The sequence below is a fragment of the Medicago sativa genome, chromosome 2 (assembly GCF_051527215.1).
Source record: "Medicago sativa cultivar Bolivia chromosome 2, Bolivia_mono, whole genome shotgun sequence".
In the NCBI taxonomy this organism is placed as follows: domain Eukaryota; kingdom Viridiplantae; phylum Streptophyta; class Magnoliopsida; order Fabales; family Fabaceae; genus Medicago; species Medicago sativa.
Window position 1 is genome coordinate 26,787,417 of NC_140750.1, and position 17,083 is coordinate 26,804,499.

The 17,083-nt window shown below is 35.5% G+C and overlaps 2 protein-coding genes across 4 annotated transcripts; both read right to left on the reverse strand.

Annotated features, from left to right (window-relative positions):
• Positions 1-828: 828 nt before the first annotated feature.
• Positions 829-10,761, reverse strand: LOC146945882 (DNA repair protein recA homolog 3, mitochondrial-like). 2 transcript variants are annotated; one of them, XM_085744166.1, is made up of 8 exons: positions 10,501-10,761; positions 10,346-10,409; positions 9,367-9,584; positions 8,882-8,969; positions 8,425-8,597; positions 7,982-8,128; positions 6,918-7,052; positions 829-1,685 (listed from the first exon to the last, which is right to left on the reverse strand). In XM_085744166.1, exons 1-8 carry the CDS (start codon positions 10,564-10,566, stop codon positions 1,302-1,304), a joined length of 1,275 nt encoding a protein of 424 aa, XP_085600292.1. In that variant the 5' UTR covers positions 10,567-10,761; the 3' UTR covers positions 829-1,301. The 2 variants fall into 2 exon arrangements, with proteins under 2 accessions (XP_085600292.1, XP_085600291.1); XM_085744165.1 differs by having other exon boundaries at positions 8,419-8,597; positions 10,501-10,715.
• Positions 10,762-12,018: 1,257 nt separating this feature from the next.
• On the reverse strand, positions 12,019-16,019 carry LOC146945883 (nucleosome assembly protein 1;3-like). 2 transcript variants are annotated; one of them, XM_085744167.1, is made up of 12 exons: positions 15,870-16,019; positions 15,736-15,779; positions 15,360-15,455; positions 14,408-14,500; positions 14,117-14,195; positions 13,983-14,044; positions 13,688-13,872; positions 13,406-13,583; positions 13,284-13,327; positions 12,980-13,178; positions 12,834-12,845; positions 12,019-12,418 (listed from the first exon to the last, which is right to left on the reverse strand). In XM_085744167.1, the coding sequence occupies exons 1-12, from the start codon at positions 15,913-15,915 to the stop codon at positions 12,350-12,352; spliced, it is 1,107 nt and encodes a 368-aa protein (XP_085600293.1). In that variant the 5' UTR covers positions 15,916-16,019; the 3' UTR covers positions 12,019-12,349. The 2 variants fall into 2 exon arrangements, with proteins under 2 accessions (XP_085600293.1, XP_085600294.1); XM_085744168.1 differs by lacking the exon at positions 12,834-12,845.
• Between the last annotated feature and the right edge of the window lie 1,064 nt (positions 16,020-17,083).

The window sequence follows — 17,083 nt, forward strand, 5'->3', positions numbered from 1 at the left end:
CTTGTTTTCTAATATTCATTTTAACACTCGCTTTCTTATTATTCTTATTAGATGAAATCAGATTAAGTTGCATACTTTGAAAATGGGTTTTATTATTCTTATTAGATGAAATCAGATTAAGTTGCATACTTTGAAAATGGGTTTCACATAAAGTGTTAAAGTAATTTTTTTTTTTTTATATTAAAGTGAGTGTTGAAACTCAAAAGTAACTTCCCTAATTACAATTGTAAGCTCTTTTTCTATGTATATATAAGTTCTTCTACATAGCTCTTCTAAAAACAATAAGTAATCGAACGGTTGAAAAAAAAAAACTATTATTTCGTCTATTTTACTATAAGCGGAAAAAAAAAAATTAAAATCCTTTATAGTTTGATCATGGTCTAATAGTTCCAAAATTTGTTTCCTATATCAAAAATTCAAAACTAAGAGGGTTGTCTACAAATTTCAAATTTTTTACATCACTTTTTAAAAAACGATCCATCCAACGTAACACAATTAATCTTCAAGATCCAGTCTAGGCTAGACCTTGTAGGTGGCTTAAGCCTCCTTACATGGTTCACGGATGTTCTCACGTTCCAAACTCAAGTTTACTACACCTCTTTTTGAGATATTGTCCATTTTAGATCTTGTACAAGTCTTTATGATATTGTCTTAGTTAAAAGGCGTCTAACTCTTTACGATTTTGTCTTGATTTAAAGATGACTCAGTGAATGAGGGACGTAGTTTATAAATTAACCTTAGCTTCAATTTCAAAGCAATACACCAAAGTTTCAAATTGGTTGAGAATCAAAATTAAGAGTAATACTTTCTTCAACCCACCAATGCACATTTTTAACTAAAAACCAGAGAAATATCATTACCCACGTTAAAATTATCATACTCCCAAACAAGGAGTAAGACGCAAGAGCACCACATCTTCCAGAATGAGATACATATGCACCAATACTATAATACTGACAAATCTTGACTAGCATTGACACTTGATTCCTAACTAGATAGTCACAAAACTTGATTCCTCATCCACAAAAATTTGACATTCCACATGACTCATGGCCATCATAAAATTGCCAACAACAAAAAAAAATCTAATTTACAAAGGCAATGTGCCAAGTGGCTGTAAGGAATAATGTCAGTCCAAAATCAAAACAAGCTGCATTTTAAAGCCACCTCCATTTTGAGCGCATCAGTTGTGAACTTGTGATCAATTCCTCGATCTAAATATAACACAACTCATAATAGTTACTTCGACTAAGGATTAGTCTTATAGTGTGAAGAAAACTTGTTCAAGATTATGAGTAAATTCAAGCCTCTGCAACAACAGCAGTTTCTTCATCAGTAGAATCAGGTGATAATATTTCATCCGTAGCATCTCCAACCATCTCCTGCAATTCTGAAACGGTTTCCGTCTCAGCATTGAGAAGCTTTTCCCTAAGCTTTGTTGTTAATTCTTGTAAGCCATCGCTGTTGATCAGGTGACTTTTTAGTGCATCCTTGCCATGGCAATTCTTGCCATTATATTCGTAAAACGAACCACTCTTTTTTATGAATTTGTGTTTTATGCTCAGCTCTATAATCTCTGCTTCTCTGCATATGCCCTTGCCAAACTCAAGCTCAAACTGTGCAGTTTTAAATGGAGGGGCATGCTTGTTCTTCACAACCTTGACAAGAACCTGACTTCCTACAGTCTGCAGAGTAAAATGGCATTAATTAGACCTTAATGCATTCATAGCAATCTTAAGATCCAAAGATGCAAAATTTTGCACAGGCAGACATAACAAACACAAGATCAAGCAAATGTGAAAAGAAACCTATCCAAGATATATAGCTCGGGAAGATGACCAGTTTGAGGGTTAGCATTATATCAATTTGCATCCAATGAACAAATAAAAGGCAGCCCGGTGCACAAAGCTCCCACATGCACAGAGCCCGGGTAGGGGTCCCACAATTTGGTGTGTTGTACGCAGCCTTACCCTGTTTTTAGACAAGAGGCTTTTTCGAGGACTTGAACCCGTGACATTTTAATCACATGACAACAAGTTTACCGTTGCGCCAAGGCTCCCCCTTAAAGAGATCCATCAATCAAAAGGCCGGGACTACATAGACAGTTAAAGTACTTAGGACCTAATTTGGATAAATAGCTTAGTTATGCACTTATAGCATAAGCGTTAATCATATGAGTGCTTAAGTATGAACTATTTTTACTACAAAAGATAAAACAAAGTCAAATTGTTTTAAGTTATGAATTGTGTTCACAATCTATCCTAGAAAGCTTATTGAAAAAAGCTGAAAACAGTTATTGGCATGTCACAAGTTGTTTACATATCCCCCAAAGAGTATCGCAAGTGTTAACGTCAGTAGATAAGTTTAAATAAACCAAACCCAATACAATGCATTTTGCATTCTACAGTTTTACCAAAGGTCTTCCTCAAAACTAACAAGGTTCGTCTGAAATTAATAATTCTGAATTCTGATGTCTCTTTATGTCCACATTGCAATATAAATTAGTATAGCACTAAACGGGGCTTGTAACAAAAAGCATACCACATTTAGCAGAGACACTAAAGCTACTTTCTAGAGTAACTCGGTGTGGGATTACATTGACTATGAATAATTAAAACATTTGAATAATAAGCACGCAACTTCAAATGACTTGTTTTGAAAAGCACTTAACCATACTATTACTAAATCATGAAAACTAAATATTAAATAAAATTTATTTGAGGTTATAGTTCTAGATGCAAAAATATGCAAAAATTTGACACATCCATTTATCCAAAATGACAACTAATCTCAGAAGCTTGACAGCTACTCATTTGTCGAAGACACTTAGACACGTAATAAAAAAATTTGTCTAAGACACACTCCTGTATAATATCTGACGAAGGCTTTATAATATCTCGATGTATCTAAAATATCTCATAGGATTAGTTTCCTATCATGGAATATTTTTGACTACCTATCTCTCAAGATTAGACTGATTAATTTCCATATTTCTACGGTGGGATTGATCACCCAGATTAGTCGATTCGTGGTCCGGATACCGAGTTTTAAAAAAAAAATCCATGTTTCTTTATTACTACTCCCTCTGGATTCATTCATAACCAAAACCACCACTATCATATGTTTTAAGGGATGAGAGTTAAGTGCGTTTAATTTTTTTATTCTTCATTTTTATGCGGCAATAAGCTTAGCGGAGTTCATTGATAATAAGAGTAGAGATACTGATGGTATGTGAAGAAAAAGCTGGAAACTAGCATAACATGGGGCAACTCTAGCTAAACTATGAGCAACACCATTGGCTTGTCTCCGAATGAACTTCACATCAGAGTTCACTAAATCAGATGTGAATTCGTTCTGAGAGCAGCAGTGTAAGACGTTTGTTTCCCATTAAAACCCAATTTTAATGTCAGAATTAATACGCATTCATTGAGATAGGAACATAATTGCCAATAAATCAAGAGATTCTGCTGAGAATTATGAATTGCCAGTTCGGAAGGAACTTATAGGCTCTTGGTTCGGCTTGATGTGCCAGATTATTCTAGTGGAGCTTCTATTTCCTTTTCCAGTATAGCCGAAAACTATCTATTCATTGGTGCGATACACTCTTCTTGCATTAAATGACAAATTACTTGCTTACCATCATGGCAGCACCCACACCTCCTGTTCACAATGCTGGCCACACAAACACTAACCAAACAAACACCAACCCTGATCTCCTAGATTGCAGTTTGATTGGGAAGCTTTTCATATACAAGCCTATTCGCTTGAATACTTTCAAAGACAGAATGACTTATCTCTGGCAACCTGAGCACAAGGCAGACATCTCCATGATGGACAACAATCGTTTCATGTTTCAATTTTTCCATCATGGAGGCATGGATCGGATTTATCATAGTGGGCATGGATGTTCGATAATTATCCTTTGGTATTGCGGAAAGTTACCTTTGGCAAGGATGCAGCCACTATGCCGTTGGATATGACTGAAATGTGGGTTTAGGTGCACAACTTACCTTTCGGTTTCATGACCGAGTCGGTGGGGATTTTGCAGGGAAACCATTTTGGTAGTCTTGTGAAATGACTTCCAAAACAATTTTGGAACCTGGAGAAAGTATATCAGGCTCCGGGTGGCTATGAAAGTGCAGGAACCGTTGAAGCGTAGTTGGGAGTTTGAGAGGGTAGACGCTGATGTTGTCACTGTAGCATTCCGATATGAAAAACTCGGTAACTTCTGCTATCTGTGTGGCATCCTGGGGCATACAGATGGGTATTGTCCAAAGAGATATGAAGCAGGCTTTGCTGAAGGAGAATAGCAGTGGTCCCCCCACTCAAGGACTGAATTCAGAGGTGTGAATAGTGGGACAAATGAGAATCAATAGCTGCATGATAGTGGGAGGTACAATAACGGAACGTTCGTGAAGGTGGGGGCCCCGCTGCTTAAATCCTTCAAAAAAGCATGCTTCATATCTCTTTGGACAATACCCAACTGTGTGCCCCAGGATGCCACACACATAGCAGACGTAACCGAGTTTTTCATATCTGAATGCTTCATATCGAAATGCAACAGTGACAGCATGAGCGTGACAGCGTCTACCCTCTCAAACTCCCAACTACGCTTCAATGTTTCTTGCACTTTCATAGCCACTCGGAGCCTCATATACTTTCTCCAGGTTCCAAAGTTGTTGTGGAAGTCATATTTCACAAGACTACCGGCATGGTTTCCAAGCCAAATCCACATCTATTCTGTCATGAAACCGAAAGGTAAGTTGTGCGCCTGAACCCACATTTCAGTCGTATCCAACGGCATAGTGGCTGAATTCACGCCAAAGGTAAACCTTCCGCAATACAAAAGGAAAATTATCAAACAGCCATGACCCACTGTGATAAATCCGCTCCATGTCTCCTTGATGGAAAAATCCAAACATGAAACGATTGGTGTACATCATGGAGATGTCCACCTTGTGCTCAGGTTACCAGAGAGAAGCCATTCTGTCTATGAAAAAATTGAAGCGAATAGGCTTGTTAATGAGAAGCCTACCAATCAAGCGGAAATCTAGGAGATCAGAGTTGGTGTTTGTTTGGTTAGTGTTTGTGTGGCAAGCGTTGTGAACAAGAGTTGCGGGTAATGCCATGATGGTAAGCAAGCAATTTGTGATATAATGCAACAAGTGTATATTGCACCGGTGAAGAGAGGGTTTTAGATTGTGAGATACATCATTCAGGTGCTGGCTCTTTATAATGATGTAGCCTGGGTCTGTTCCAGAATTTTCTCATACGAATTAATGCACCATTCCAAATAATGGCAACAGTTTAATGAAATGATACCTCATGATATGCGCATAATTCTTTGCATTAAAACTGTGACTAGGAGTGTCCAATACCAGCAGTAGTTGCACGCTGAAATCCCAAAGTATCAGGGAAGGGCGCGGTTAAATGCAATTTTGAGACCTTGCTGGATATTGAATTCGGCTATACTAGAAAAGGGAATAGAAGCTCTACTAGAATAACCCACAATAATCTGGCACATCAAGATGAACCAAGAGCCTATGGATTCCTTCCAAACCGGCAAGTCATTATTCTCAGCAGCATCTCTTGATTTATTGGCAATTATGCTCCTATCAACTAAGGAAAAGAAATGCCACCTGACACACCATCCCTCCCTACCTCCTTGCACTCTAGTCCTTAAATTGATCCAAACTTGCCAATTTTCAAGGGATTGCTTGAGATAATGTTGCATATATACGTCCTTTAATGTCGATGAATGCGCATTAGTTCTGGCATTAAAATTGGGCGTTAATGGGAAACAAACCTCTTGCACTGCTGCTAACCCAAAAAAGGAAGGAAATCTATTTCATGTAAAAAAGAAATACATTTACTAACCTTCTCTAAATATAATGGTCATTTACTCACAACATTCAAAACTTAAGGGTATTTTTGGAATAATAACATAAAATGAGGATAGATTAGTTGGCATTTGTTTATATTTGATTTAAGTTCAACAAATAGACACTTTTTTGCTTATAACGAAGTCCGGAGGGAGTACATGCATAGAAATAATAGAGGGATTATGTACCCCAAAAAAATTAGGGATTTTGGTGCCTTGTATTGGTATAGACAAGAGTGAGTGTTTGGTCTTTTTACATCAAATCAACAACAACATCAAATCAACCATATCAAACCAGAATCATAATTGAAACCCTTTATTCTTTCTTAACCCCCTATTGAAAACCCTGTGACTTCAACAAAGCTTATGTGTGAATCCCAAATAGTAGCACAGAGCAACCAACCACAAAAATGTTATAGCATAAGAGTGGACACATCACACCAGAATGGCTGCTATACCAAAAATCATAGATACAAGATAAATGGGAGCTATAAGGTGGTTGGGATGGGGGAGTTAAGGAGTGGAGTGGAGAGATAACGGAGATTGTGGGTTCAACCCCACCCACAACAAAAACAAACTTTAATAACTAACAAACTAAAACATTTGCCATTCAAAGTAAAATAGATACAGGAGAAATAATTTATATTATGCATAAATGGTTAAAAAGAAAAATCTACCCAAATTTAAAGACAATCATAATTAATAATCAAAAGTTGAACCACACAATCACCATCAATCTAAGGCATCATTGCCGAGCAATAAGAGCATAGGAGTGAAGTTATTAAAGAAAGAAGAGAAGATGATGGGATTAGTATAACAAAACAGAACACACATTAGACAAAAATTAGGACAATGTGAACAAAGTAAAGTGTGAAGGAATATGTTGAGTTGGTTGATGGTCGGCCAGAAAAGGAAGGGGCTGGCCAGAAAAGACGCAGACGAGGATGCAATGCAACAGCACCATAGCAAGCAATGCTACTGTAAGCAATTCATAACTCTTTAAACCATTATATTTGCAATGAAAGATGAACTGTACCTCCTCACCCTTCTTGACAAATCCTACTCTTTTGATATTTAGCCTCACAGAAGAATAGAATTTCAAAGCATTACCACCACAAGTAACTTCAGTAGGCCCACCGAATCCGCCGAAAGTAGAAATCTTCGACCTTACCTGGAGAAGCATAGACAAAATAGATCCCACAATTAAAAGATAAGTTTTCCCCTCAGATAATGTGGAATAGAATTAACAATAATGCTAAGAACACACTCTCTAACACACATTCCAACACACTCTCGTCTATTAGTTAAAATTCATTTGGGTCCCACCAAATTTCTATGGGACCCACATAATTTGGCTGGACCCATGTGAATTTGGACAGGTAGAAAGTGTGATGGGATGGATGTGTGTTAGAGAGTGTGTTGCTAGCACTCTAAAATTAATTAATCGTGCGAAAAATAGAAGATATGTATATTCTCACACAATATCTAAATAAAAGTAATAAAAAAATACATGTCAAAAACATCCCTAGGATCAAACAGCTATCTCTACCAAGTACAATCATGTAGGCCTAGCAGGGTAAGGTCAATCTCCACAACACTACAAAATTCATAAACCAGTAAACGAAAACCGCAACACCAAATGACAAGAATAGAGTAGTAGTATCACATAAAATCAATTTAGATGATCAGGAAAGCTATAAAATGCATCAATAAATTTCATCTTATTTAGGTAACTACCAGAAATGAAATTTCATGTTCCTTAATATCCATATTATCATTCTGCTACTAGAAGAAGCACTAAATGTCTTCAGGCCGGGTAGCTTAAGCTTTTGATTTCTAGTCTTCAAATTTTACACATTCACTAAACTTTGCACACATGCAGAGTCAGACAGATAAAAAAGAAACAGGATCAAAATGTAGCTAGGCAATAAAATTAAATAGGAAACAACGAGGGAACTGAATTTTAGTATCAACACAAACAAGCTAGCGTTAAGTTATGTTTGCTATGCATCCTAATTGCTACAGGAAAAAAAACTTGATATGCATAATTCAACCATGGGAAAATACTATGACAGTGCAATCGGAAACTCTGGCTGATACCTGGTTTATAAAAATCAATATACACTGTGAAAGTGACAAGGAGTGGCACAATTTCCGAAGAGCCTGGCTCATCAACCTAGCTTGCATTGCCATGTGAGCATCACCCATCTCACCATCAAGCTCGCCTTTAGGAACAAGAGCAGCCACCTATAAGTGGAGACAGGGCAAACGGTTAAATACATTTACTCAATTCAAAGAAACAAGATACGAATACATAATCAAGACCCCATCAAGGAAAAAGAGGGAGATAAAAATGTGTTGCGTCCAGAACTGAATCAACATCACATATTTCAGGACCCTGAGAAGTTATTAAACACATCATTTAAGGCACAATAGTTGCTACAGAATTATTTCATCACACACACACACACAAGAAAGAAAGAAAGAAAGAAAGAAAAAAACACAAAAGGATTATTTTTAATTCAAAGATATCTCACACTTACGCTGTCGACAACAATTACATCAATCGAACCACTTCGAATTAAGGTATCCACAAGGCTAAGTGCCTGTTCACCACAATCTGGCTGTGAGAGAAGCAAGTTCTCGGTATTTACGCCAATAGATTCTGCAAGTGACTTATCAAGTGCATGTTCAGCATCAATAAAGGCACAATAGCCTGCATGTACAAACTTACTGATTAATAGATATTCTTAACAATTTAACCACACTAAAAAATATACAGGCCTATTTGTCATCATTATTAAACTCATCGAACAAAAATCATTAGCAGAACAAATGTGACTGGCTGCGTAGCAATGATTACTACATTACTACTCTGGTCATATACACCATAGACAAGACAAGGCAAGAGTTAAAAATTAAAATGCTAATGCCAAATCTAATACAACCAGAATCATAAGCATTACAATTATCACTTCAAAAATAGCATATATTGAATACCTCCTTGCTTCTGTGCCTCTGCAATAACATGCAAAGCAAGAGTTGTTTTCCCAGAAGCCTCTGGACCAAATATTTCCACAACGCGTCCCTACAGACATCACAGTTACATTCAATAATTAATGCATATCTGTTGCATAATGAAACAAACGATTGATCTTCACTTCACTCCTTTGCAGTACATATATCAAATTATACTTGAAAGCAAAAATTCAAGTATCATCTCATAACCAGACTAAATATTTGCAGAGTAAACTATCAAAATTCAAAACCCAGACACTCAGTCAAGAAGATTAACAAGTGATGGCCATCCAAAACAGTAATAACCATTTTTTTTTATGGATTAGATAAATTAGAAGTGTGGGATGAATCTTAACAAACTGAGCCAAAAATAAAAACTTCATTCATCAGTGAGAGCAACTTATATATAAAAACAAAAAGGTCCAATGCTGGTTCAGGTACCACAAAAGTAAAAGATGTGAATATACCTTAGGAAGACCAAAGATTCCTAGCGCTATATCAAGAGCAAAAGAACCAGTTGACACCACAGGTACATTTTTAGGTGAGACAGTACGACCAAGCCACATAATCGATCCCTTTCCAAATGTAGATGTGATCTGATCCATGGCTTGTTGTAAGGCCAAATCTTTCTTAGACATGTTCTCTTCACCCGAGTCACTTCCATCTGATTTAGAGCGCTTCTTACCTTCCCATATATCACATACGAAAACAAAAACATGTTATTAACTTAAAATCAACACAACAAAGGGAAAGAAAACAAACACATAATTCAATATTTGTGCTACCATGACTATAATACACAAAACAGAACTAGCAAAATCAAAAAATCCAAATTTTTCAATTCCAGTTTGGTTCACATAATACTAAAACAACAAATATCTACCAAATTTAGATTAAACGCAACAAAATGAATAAGAATCACTGACTCATGTCACAATGTTACATTAGAGTCATTAGACCATTAAGTCAACCTATGAATCACAAACCAAGAAGCAGACACCTCACACACCACATACACTAGCAACAATTTATGAAAATGGAAATGATTGAACGTAACTACATGTGTTGGTATCAAACACCGACAATCGACACGTGTCAGACACCAGCTATCAAGCACAGCACAGACAAGGACATCAAACACGACATTGACACATCGACACTGATAATGAAGCACCGACCCACACATGGACATGTCGGCACCGATAGTAATTTTAGAAAATGACGGAATTGGATGTAATCACATGTGTCACTGTCGTGTCAGTGTCAGCCACAGCTGTGTGACATACACCCGACACGCCTTCGATCAGACATGTTGGTGCAACAGAGGACACCGGTCACGTCTTCAATTCGAGACTTATTTTCAATACAATTATTGAGTTTCTAAACTTTTAGGGTTCATACAAGTGAAGCAAAACACTAAAAGGGGGAAAAAAAAGTTTAAAAAACCTTTATTAGTTGAAAAGGTCAAAACTTGAGATGTGCCCAAAACTCCATTTTTGGAACAAAAGCGCTGCAAACAAAAGGGTCAATGAATCGCTCATTGTTCATACAATAAGTAACCAAATTAAAAAATTAAAAATTAAAAAACTGCAATGTACTACCGTTGGAAGGTGATGGTGGATAAAAGAGCGATTGAGGAAAAAAGTAGTTCGAAGAAGCCTCGCCATGGAATAGAAGCACAAAAATGGTTTCTTTATTTTGCTATTTGATTTGGTTGAATAAGTTGCATGGAGACATGGACCACGAATTTGAGTTTACTGGTTACTAGGGTTTGTTTAATAATTTCCCTCCATTTTTATTTTTCATTCTTGTTCTCAAGACAGAAAATAGGAAATGACCATTTTGTGTTAGGAACTTAGTATGGGTCCTACGAAAATATTTGAGTGACTTTGAGTTTTTGTGATATTAATGACTTTGGTATATTTAATTGATAAATAAATTATTAAAATAAGTTATTTGTACTAATTGATTAGAAGATAGATAGAGACAAAGTCATCTAAGTGAAATTTGTCTTGTATATGATCAGTTTGGTGGTCAAGATATGATAAGATAATTCAATGTTTGATGAAAAAATAAGAATTTTGTTCTTTTGATTGGAATGAAGAAATAAGATATGACAAGATAATTTTAAAATTTATTATATTATATTTCCTAGTTAAATTTATCATGATATAATGAATAGTTCACACAATTAAACGTGGTTCACCAAAATCAGGATATAAATGATTATTTAGTTGTAGTATATGTAGATCAAATAAAAGTTTTTTTTTTGGTCAATTAGCCTAGTGGCTAGAGCTCACACAATTAAATATGGAGAAGTGGGGTGTCTGGAGTTCGAACTCCGGCCCCCTGCATATAATATGCAATATCCCTACCAACTGAGCTAAGCTCACGGGGATATTTGTCAAAAAGGTCCGAATAAATTTTCATTTGAAAAGTCTCTTGTAAAAAATGATGAGCCATTTGTTTGTATGCGCACTTGAAGGGACAAGGCTTCAGAAACGAGATGCATTATATGAAGATTGGCAGCATTTCAAGAAAGAACCGTGCCAACAATGACAATAGACTCCACAATAATAGACGTGAGACCTGAATTGCAAGTCTCAAAGACAAGGTCCCAAAGTTCTGGCCATGGTAGAAGTGATTCGACCAAGCTTGCAGACAACAAGATACAAAGGAGGCAGAGTGATGGACTGAGAAAACTAACTTGTTTCTATCAAGAACAGCACATTAGCTATAAGACACCAGCGATTCAAACCAGTATTAGAAGCCTAATGAGTTCGTTTAAAAAATAGATATGTATTTTTGCGGTCTGCAAATGCAACTGTGTCACTTCTGTAATGTTTTTAACAAGTGTCCTAAAAACATTGTTTAAGGAATCCATTATAAAAAAATTTGATCTTAAAATATAGGTCAAACATAATTTTATGCAAAAATTATAGTTGCTTAAACAACTGCTAACATTTCTTTTTTTTACGAACACACCAGTAATATATTGTCAAACAATTTCCATCTTCAAAAAACATTTGAGTACAAAAATTTCATTTTCGTAATAAAAACTGAATACCAAAAATATAATCAGAATCAAAACATGCCCATTACGAAAAAATTATAACAAATTTTCTTCCCACACAAAAACTTGTAGCATTGATTTGCCAATCTGAGTTTACCAGAAATATTGGTAATAATGAAGCACAAACTTTAAGTATCTGGGAAGCAGACCTATGAATTGAAGTACCAATAAATCACAACACCACTGACTATATAACAACCATCTCCAAAAGTAGGGAGACAAAAAAGAGAAAAAGACTCGATAAATTCAGACTATAAAACTAAGGGTAGGAAAATGAATCAAGGGCCATGAAAAACCACATGAAATTGCAATCCTTTTTCATCAGGCACTAGGACCCCAAAACAACTTTCAGCAGCATAATACTCCGAAGAAACAAACTATTGCTGCTTGCACTCTGGTGGTCTTTCACCCTGCTGACCCTCACCAAGCTGAGCTATTCCGCTCTTCTGAAAACATACAATACAAAATGAAAATCAGAAATTGAACGTCCAAAGCCATGGAGGTGCTGTCAATCACGGAAAGAAAAAAAGAAAGAGAAAAAAAAGCAGTTTGTTCGAGCTCTGCTACACTAGTGTTATAGTGCCACTATTTGACAGCACCATGTAATAGCGTATCACTTTACATTGTTTGAATTCTGCTGTGCTATTGTGCTGCTATGGTTACTACCAACACTCTTTTCAAAACTCCTATTATTAGTTGAAATGTGTTGGTCCCACTGATTTTGATATGGGTACCAAATAAATTCATGAAGCCAAAAGTGGAGAGTGTTGGTAACACTCCTTAGCAATATAGCATCAAGCAAACAAATCCAAAGTGAAGGAAGTGTCTATAACATGATTGCATTAAGGTCGCAAAGTTTACCTTAGCAGATGACTGCAGCAACGTTCCAAAGGAAATTAACATGGGGCAGGTGGAAAAACAAGCGAGTTAATTCGCATTCAAGCTTCAAATTAAAAAAATAAAAAACAAACCAATAATTCACTACTTCAAATCAAACAAGTTCATACCTTCTTTTTAGTCTTGGTCTCCTCCTCATCTTCATCGTCGTCTTCGTCCTCATCCTCGTCCTCGTCTTCATCATCATCCTCAGCATCATCGTCTTCATCCTCATCTTCGTCATCCAGGTCTCCAAACTCCTCTCCCTGAGCAGCCTCTCCAGTAAACCATGATACAGCATGGGGGATGATCTTATCTCTTATTGTTGACCTGAAGAAGCATGAAAATTCATTTAAGGGTATATTCCAAAATTACAAATGCAAAAAACCATCACAGTTATTATGCTATAACAGACAAATAGGCAGTTAAGCTTACCCAATGTCGTAGTCCTGTTCCATCTGATTCTGAAGTTCCTCAGCCTGTTAAAAAATAAATTAAAGAGTTCAAGCAAAAGTAGAAAGTTCAATATTTGTATTTAACTATATAGCCTTCCATACCATATCTTCATCAATGTCTTCATCATCTTCAGGGACTTCTGGTGGATTGAAAAAGTTGAAGAAGCTTTCACAAGTTTCAGTTTTGGTAATTGGTTTAGCATTCTTTGCACCCTTCTTGGGCTTTTTCTTCAAAACCTTTTGTGTCAAGCATTTTCCAGGAAGCCATTGAATTTCAGTACTGTAAAAGCAAAATGAAGCAAGCAAAACTTAATTCATGATTAAACAAGCCACTTTTGACCAAAACTAATAGCCAACAGCATCAGATAAAAACGACCAGCTTACCCAATTGCTTTCTCCAATATAGGTTCATCCTCATCAACCATATGATATGTCTTCGTCAAGACCGAGTTTGAAAAATATGGATTGGTATCAAAGAAGAACTCAAGCTTGAACCCTTTCGGGTCATCGATCCTGCTCCACTTGATATCTTTGAGAAACTTGAGAGCAGCTTCATCGCGCTCCGTAACCTAGTTCGTAGAGAAGCAGGGAAAACATCATTACAAAAGTACATTTATGGCCAAAAAACTCTAGCGTTTAAGAGTAAGAAGTTAACAACTTAACGGTTTTTTCAACTTACCTCTTCAGATAACACATCATTGTTTTTCATAGCATTGAGCCAAAATGAAGGAACTCCTTTCTCTGCAGAAGTCAAAAGAAATTACTGAAGATGACTAATTGAAACAATAAAAGTGTAAGGCGTCAGTTCCCTACCATTGTCCTCTTCTGCATCAGCTGTAGTTTCCATTGCTGCCCCTTCCACTTCAGTGACACCATTCACAATGTCATATCGCTGCATCCATTTTATAGACAAGTTCAGTAATTAAAGATAAAAGATATTACATCAAATGTTCCATACAAATAAGATTCAATAATTATAAACTTGAATAATAGCAAGATCAAGTATGATTAAATTGGACAGCAGAGCAAGTGATGCACTCATTAAAGCATCATGCCTGATATGCAATTTTCTCTATACAATCAATAACAGAATCCTCAAGATACCTTTGTGTACAATGGTTGATACAATTTTTGGTATTTGGCTTCAAGAGCTGCTCTCTCCTCCAAAAACTTAGCCTCCAATTCATCATGTTCACCCTGAACAGTCATAAAACAATATCAGAAGACAATATCACGCGGAAACCTTATCTTTGCTGGGTAGCTCATAAAAAAATCAAAAACAGATAAATATATGAGAAGATTAGGTATAAACTATTAAAGCAATTGAAAGACTCATTAAACATTATATAAGGGTGAAAATGTCTATTCACAGATGAAAAAACAAAAAATTCAACGTAAGAATAAAATTTTACCTACGAGATATAAAGTCAGGGTCAAGTTTTCAAAAATCATAAAATAGGATATTAATAAAATGAAAAAATGGAATAGCTTGCTTCAGTCCAAATAGATTCCCAAGCGCTAAAATAAAAGTAATGAACAAAAAAAATACGAAGTTCAGTAATCAGTTCACCCTATTGAATGTTAATCATGTATAACTTGCAGGAGAGCCTCAGGGTTACAATTGGAGGCGACCCCATGTGACTGAATAGAGGATCGCAGTTCAGGTCATGATATCAGCCTTTTACAAATACCATAAAAGACACTGACTACTAAGATAACACCAAATTATCTTATCATGATTTCACTAAGTCTCCAATCCATGTAACATAGGGATCAATCCTCTAAAGTGATCAATTTACTTTTAGAGAGTAATAAAGTGAGTATTACGGACAATCAATTAACAAAACAAAGGTGGATATTGTAAGTGTATCAAAACAAATCATGGGTTTGTTGAACTAACAACCCTTTAACTTCTCACTTAAGCAGAAATATCCGATAAACAATATACACGGACAGATAAATTATACAATTAAGCATAAAACAACACACATTCAAAAACCCAAAAGACCAACAAAAACTAGCATCAATCAAAACCATAAAAATTTAGGGAATATACCTGAATCTCTCTGAGAACCTCAACACGCTTCCTGACAACAGGGGATAGACTCTCTAGAACATCAGAGTGCTGTCCAGCAAGACTCTGAATCTTACTCTGCACACAAATTCAATCAAAAACAAAAACCCTTAATAAACAATAATCCAAAAAATCATCAAAACTCAAAACCAAAACAAAATTAGGGTTTAATCAATCAAAATTAGGTGTTTATCAAAATTAGGGGTTTTATCAAAATCAGGGTTTATTCAAAATTAGGGTTTAATCAAAATTAGGGGTTTTATCAAAATTAGGGTTAGACTAAAAAAGCACGAAACTTTACAACAAATAACAACAAAACAAACAAAAGGGTCTAAAAAATTGAAGAAAAAACACGAACCTTGAGAGCGTTAACTAGGTCAGCACGATCCTCTTCATTGAGAGCTACAAAGAAAAATCAAAACTCAATTAAACAAAAAAAAAAACAGAAAAATTCGGGAAAAAACAAGTGCTGATTGAGAAGAAGGGTGTTACCAGAACTGAGATCTGCGATATTGAAACCTTCTTTGTTGCTAGTCATTGTTGAGAAAGAGGAAGAAAGTGACAGCGAAAAAGAAGAAAAGAAAACCTAAGAGATAGAGAGAAAGAGAGGGTTTTGATGGATTTCACTGACTGCCTCAAACTGATTCTAATCCTATGTTTCCTCTCCTTTTAAATGCCCTTCTCCCTCTCTTCCTTTTCTTAATTCATTAATTCTCTTATTAGGGTTTCCTTCTTTACTTTTTAATGTAGCAGTCAAATAGGTCGGTCCGACCGAGCTTGTCTTAATTTGGTGGATTAGTAGATGTAAATAGGTTTGATTGTATTGATTTGTTTGTTATATGGTCGGTGGATTGGTACATATAAATGAGTTTAATTGTATTGATTTGTTTCTTATATGGTTTGTTAAAGATGAGTTTCATCCAAACATTAATGGTTTATGTGGGTTGGTTGATGGGTCGGTCTGGCCGAGCTTGTCTTAATTTGGTGGACCAGTACATATAAGTAGGTTTGATTGTGTCGATTTGTTTGTTACATGGTCGGTGGACCAGTGCATATAAATAGGTTTGATTGTATCGATTTGTTTGTTGCATGGTCGGACTGGATTGGTACATATAAATGGGTTTTATTGTATTGATTTGTTTCTTACATGGTTTATCAAAGATGAGTCTCGTCCAAACATTAATGGTTTATGTGGGTGGGTTGATGGGTCAATTCGACATTTTTTTATCAAAAGAATAGCTTCTGAAAAATAAATAAAAAATATAAATAAAACCAATGTAAAAGATATAAACATCCACATGATGAAATTAATTGTTTTTGTAAATAGTGAAAGTTTTAATTCTTTGAAGAAAAAAATTATGTTTGAATCAAGGTAAATTGTTGGAATATGTTCATCAAAAAACTAAAAATAAAACCAATGTAATAGATATAAACATCCACGTGATGAAATTAATTGTTTTTTTTAAATAATGAAACTGATTGTTAATTATATAGTTTTTTTTAAAATATGTTTTTGCAAATGGAGATAAATTTGATGTAATAGTTAACAATGGTATTACTCCCTCTGGTCCTCTTATTGTAATAAATAAAACAAAAAAACAACATCAAAATCAATACAATCATTAATTAATGTAATTTTTTGATATATTTACTAATATACCCTCATAAATAAAGGGTAAAAAAGTCGTTTAAGCAATAACTATACC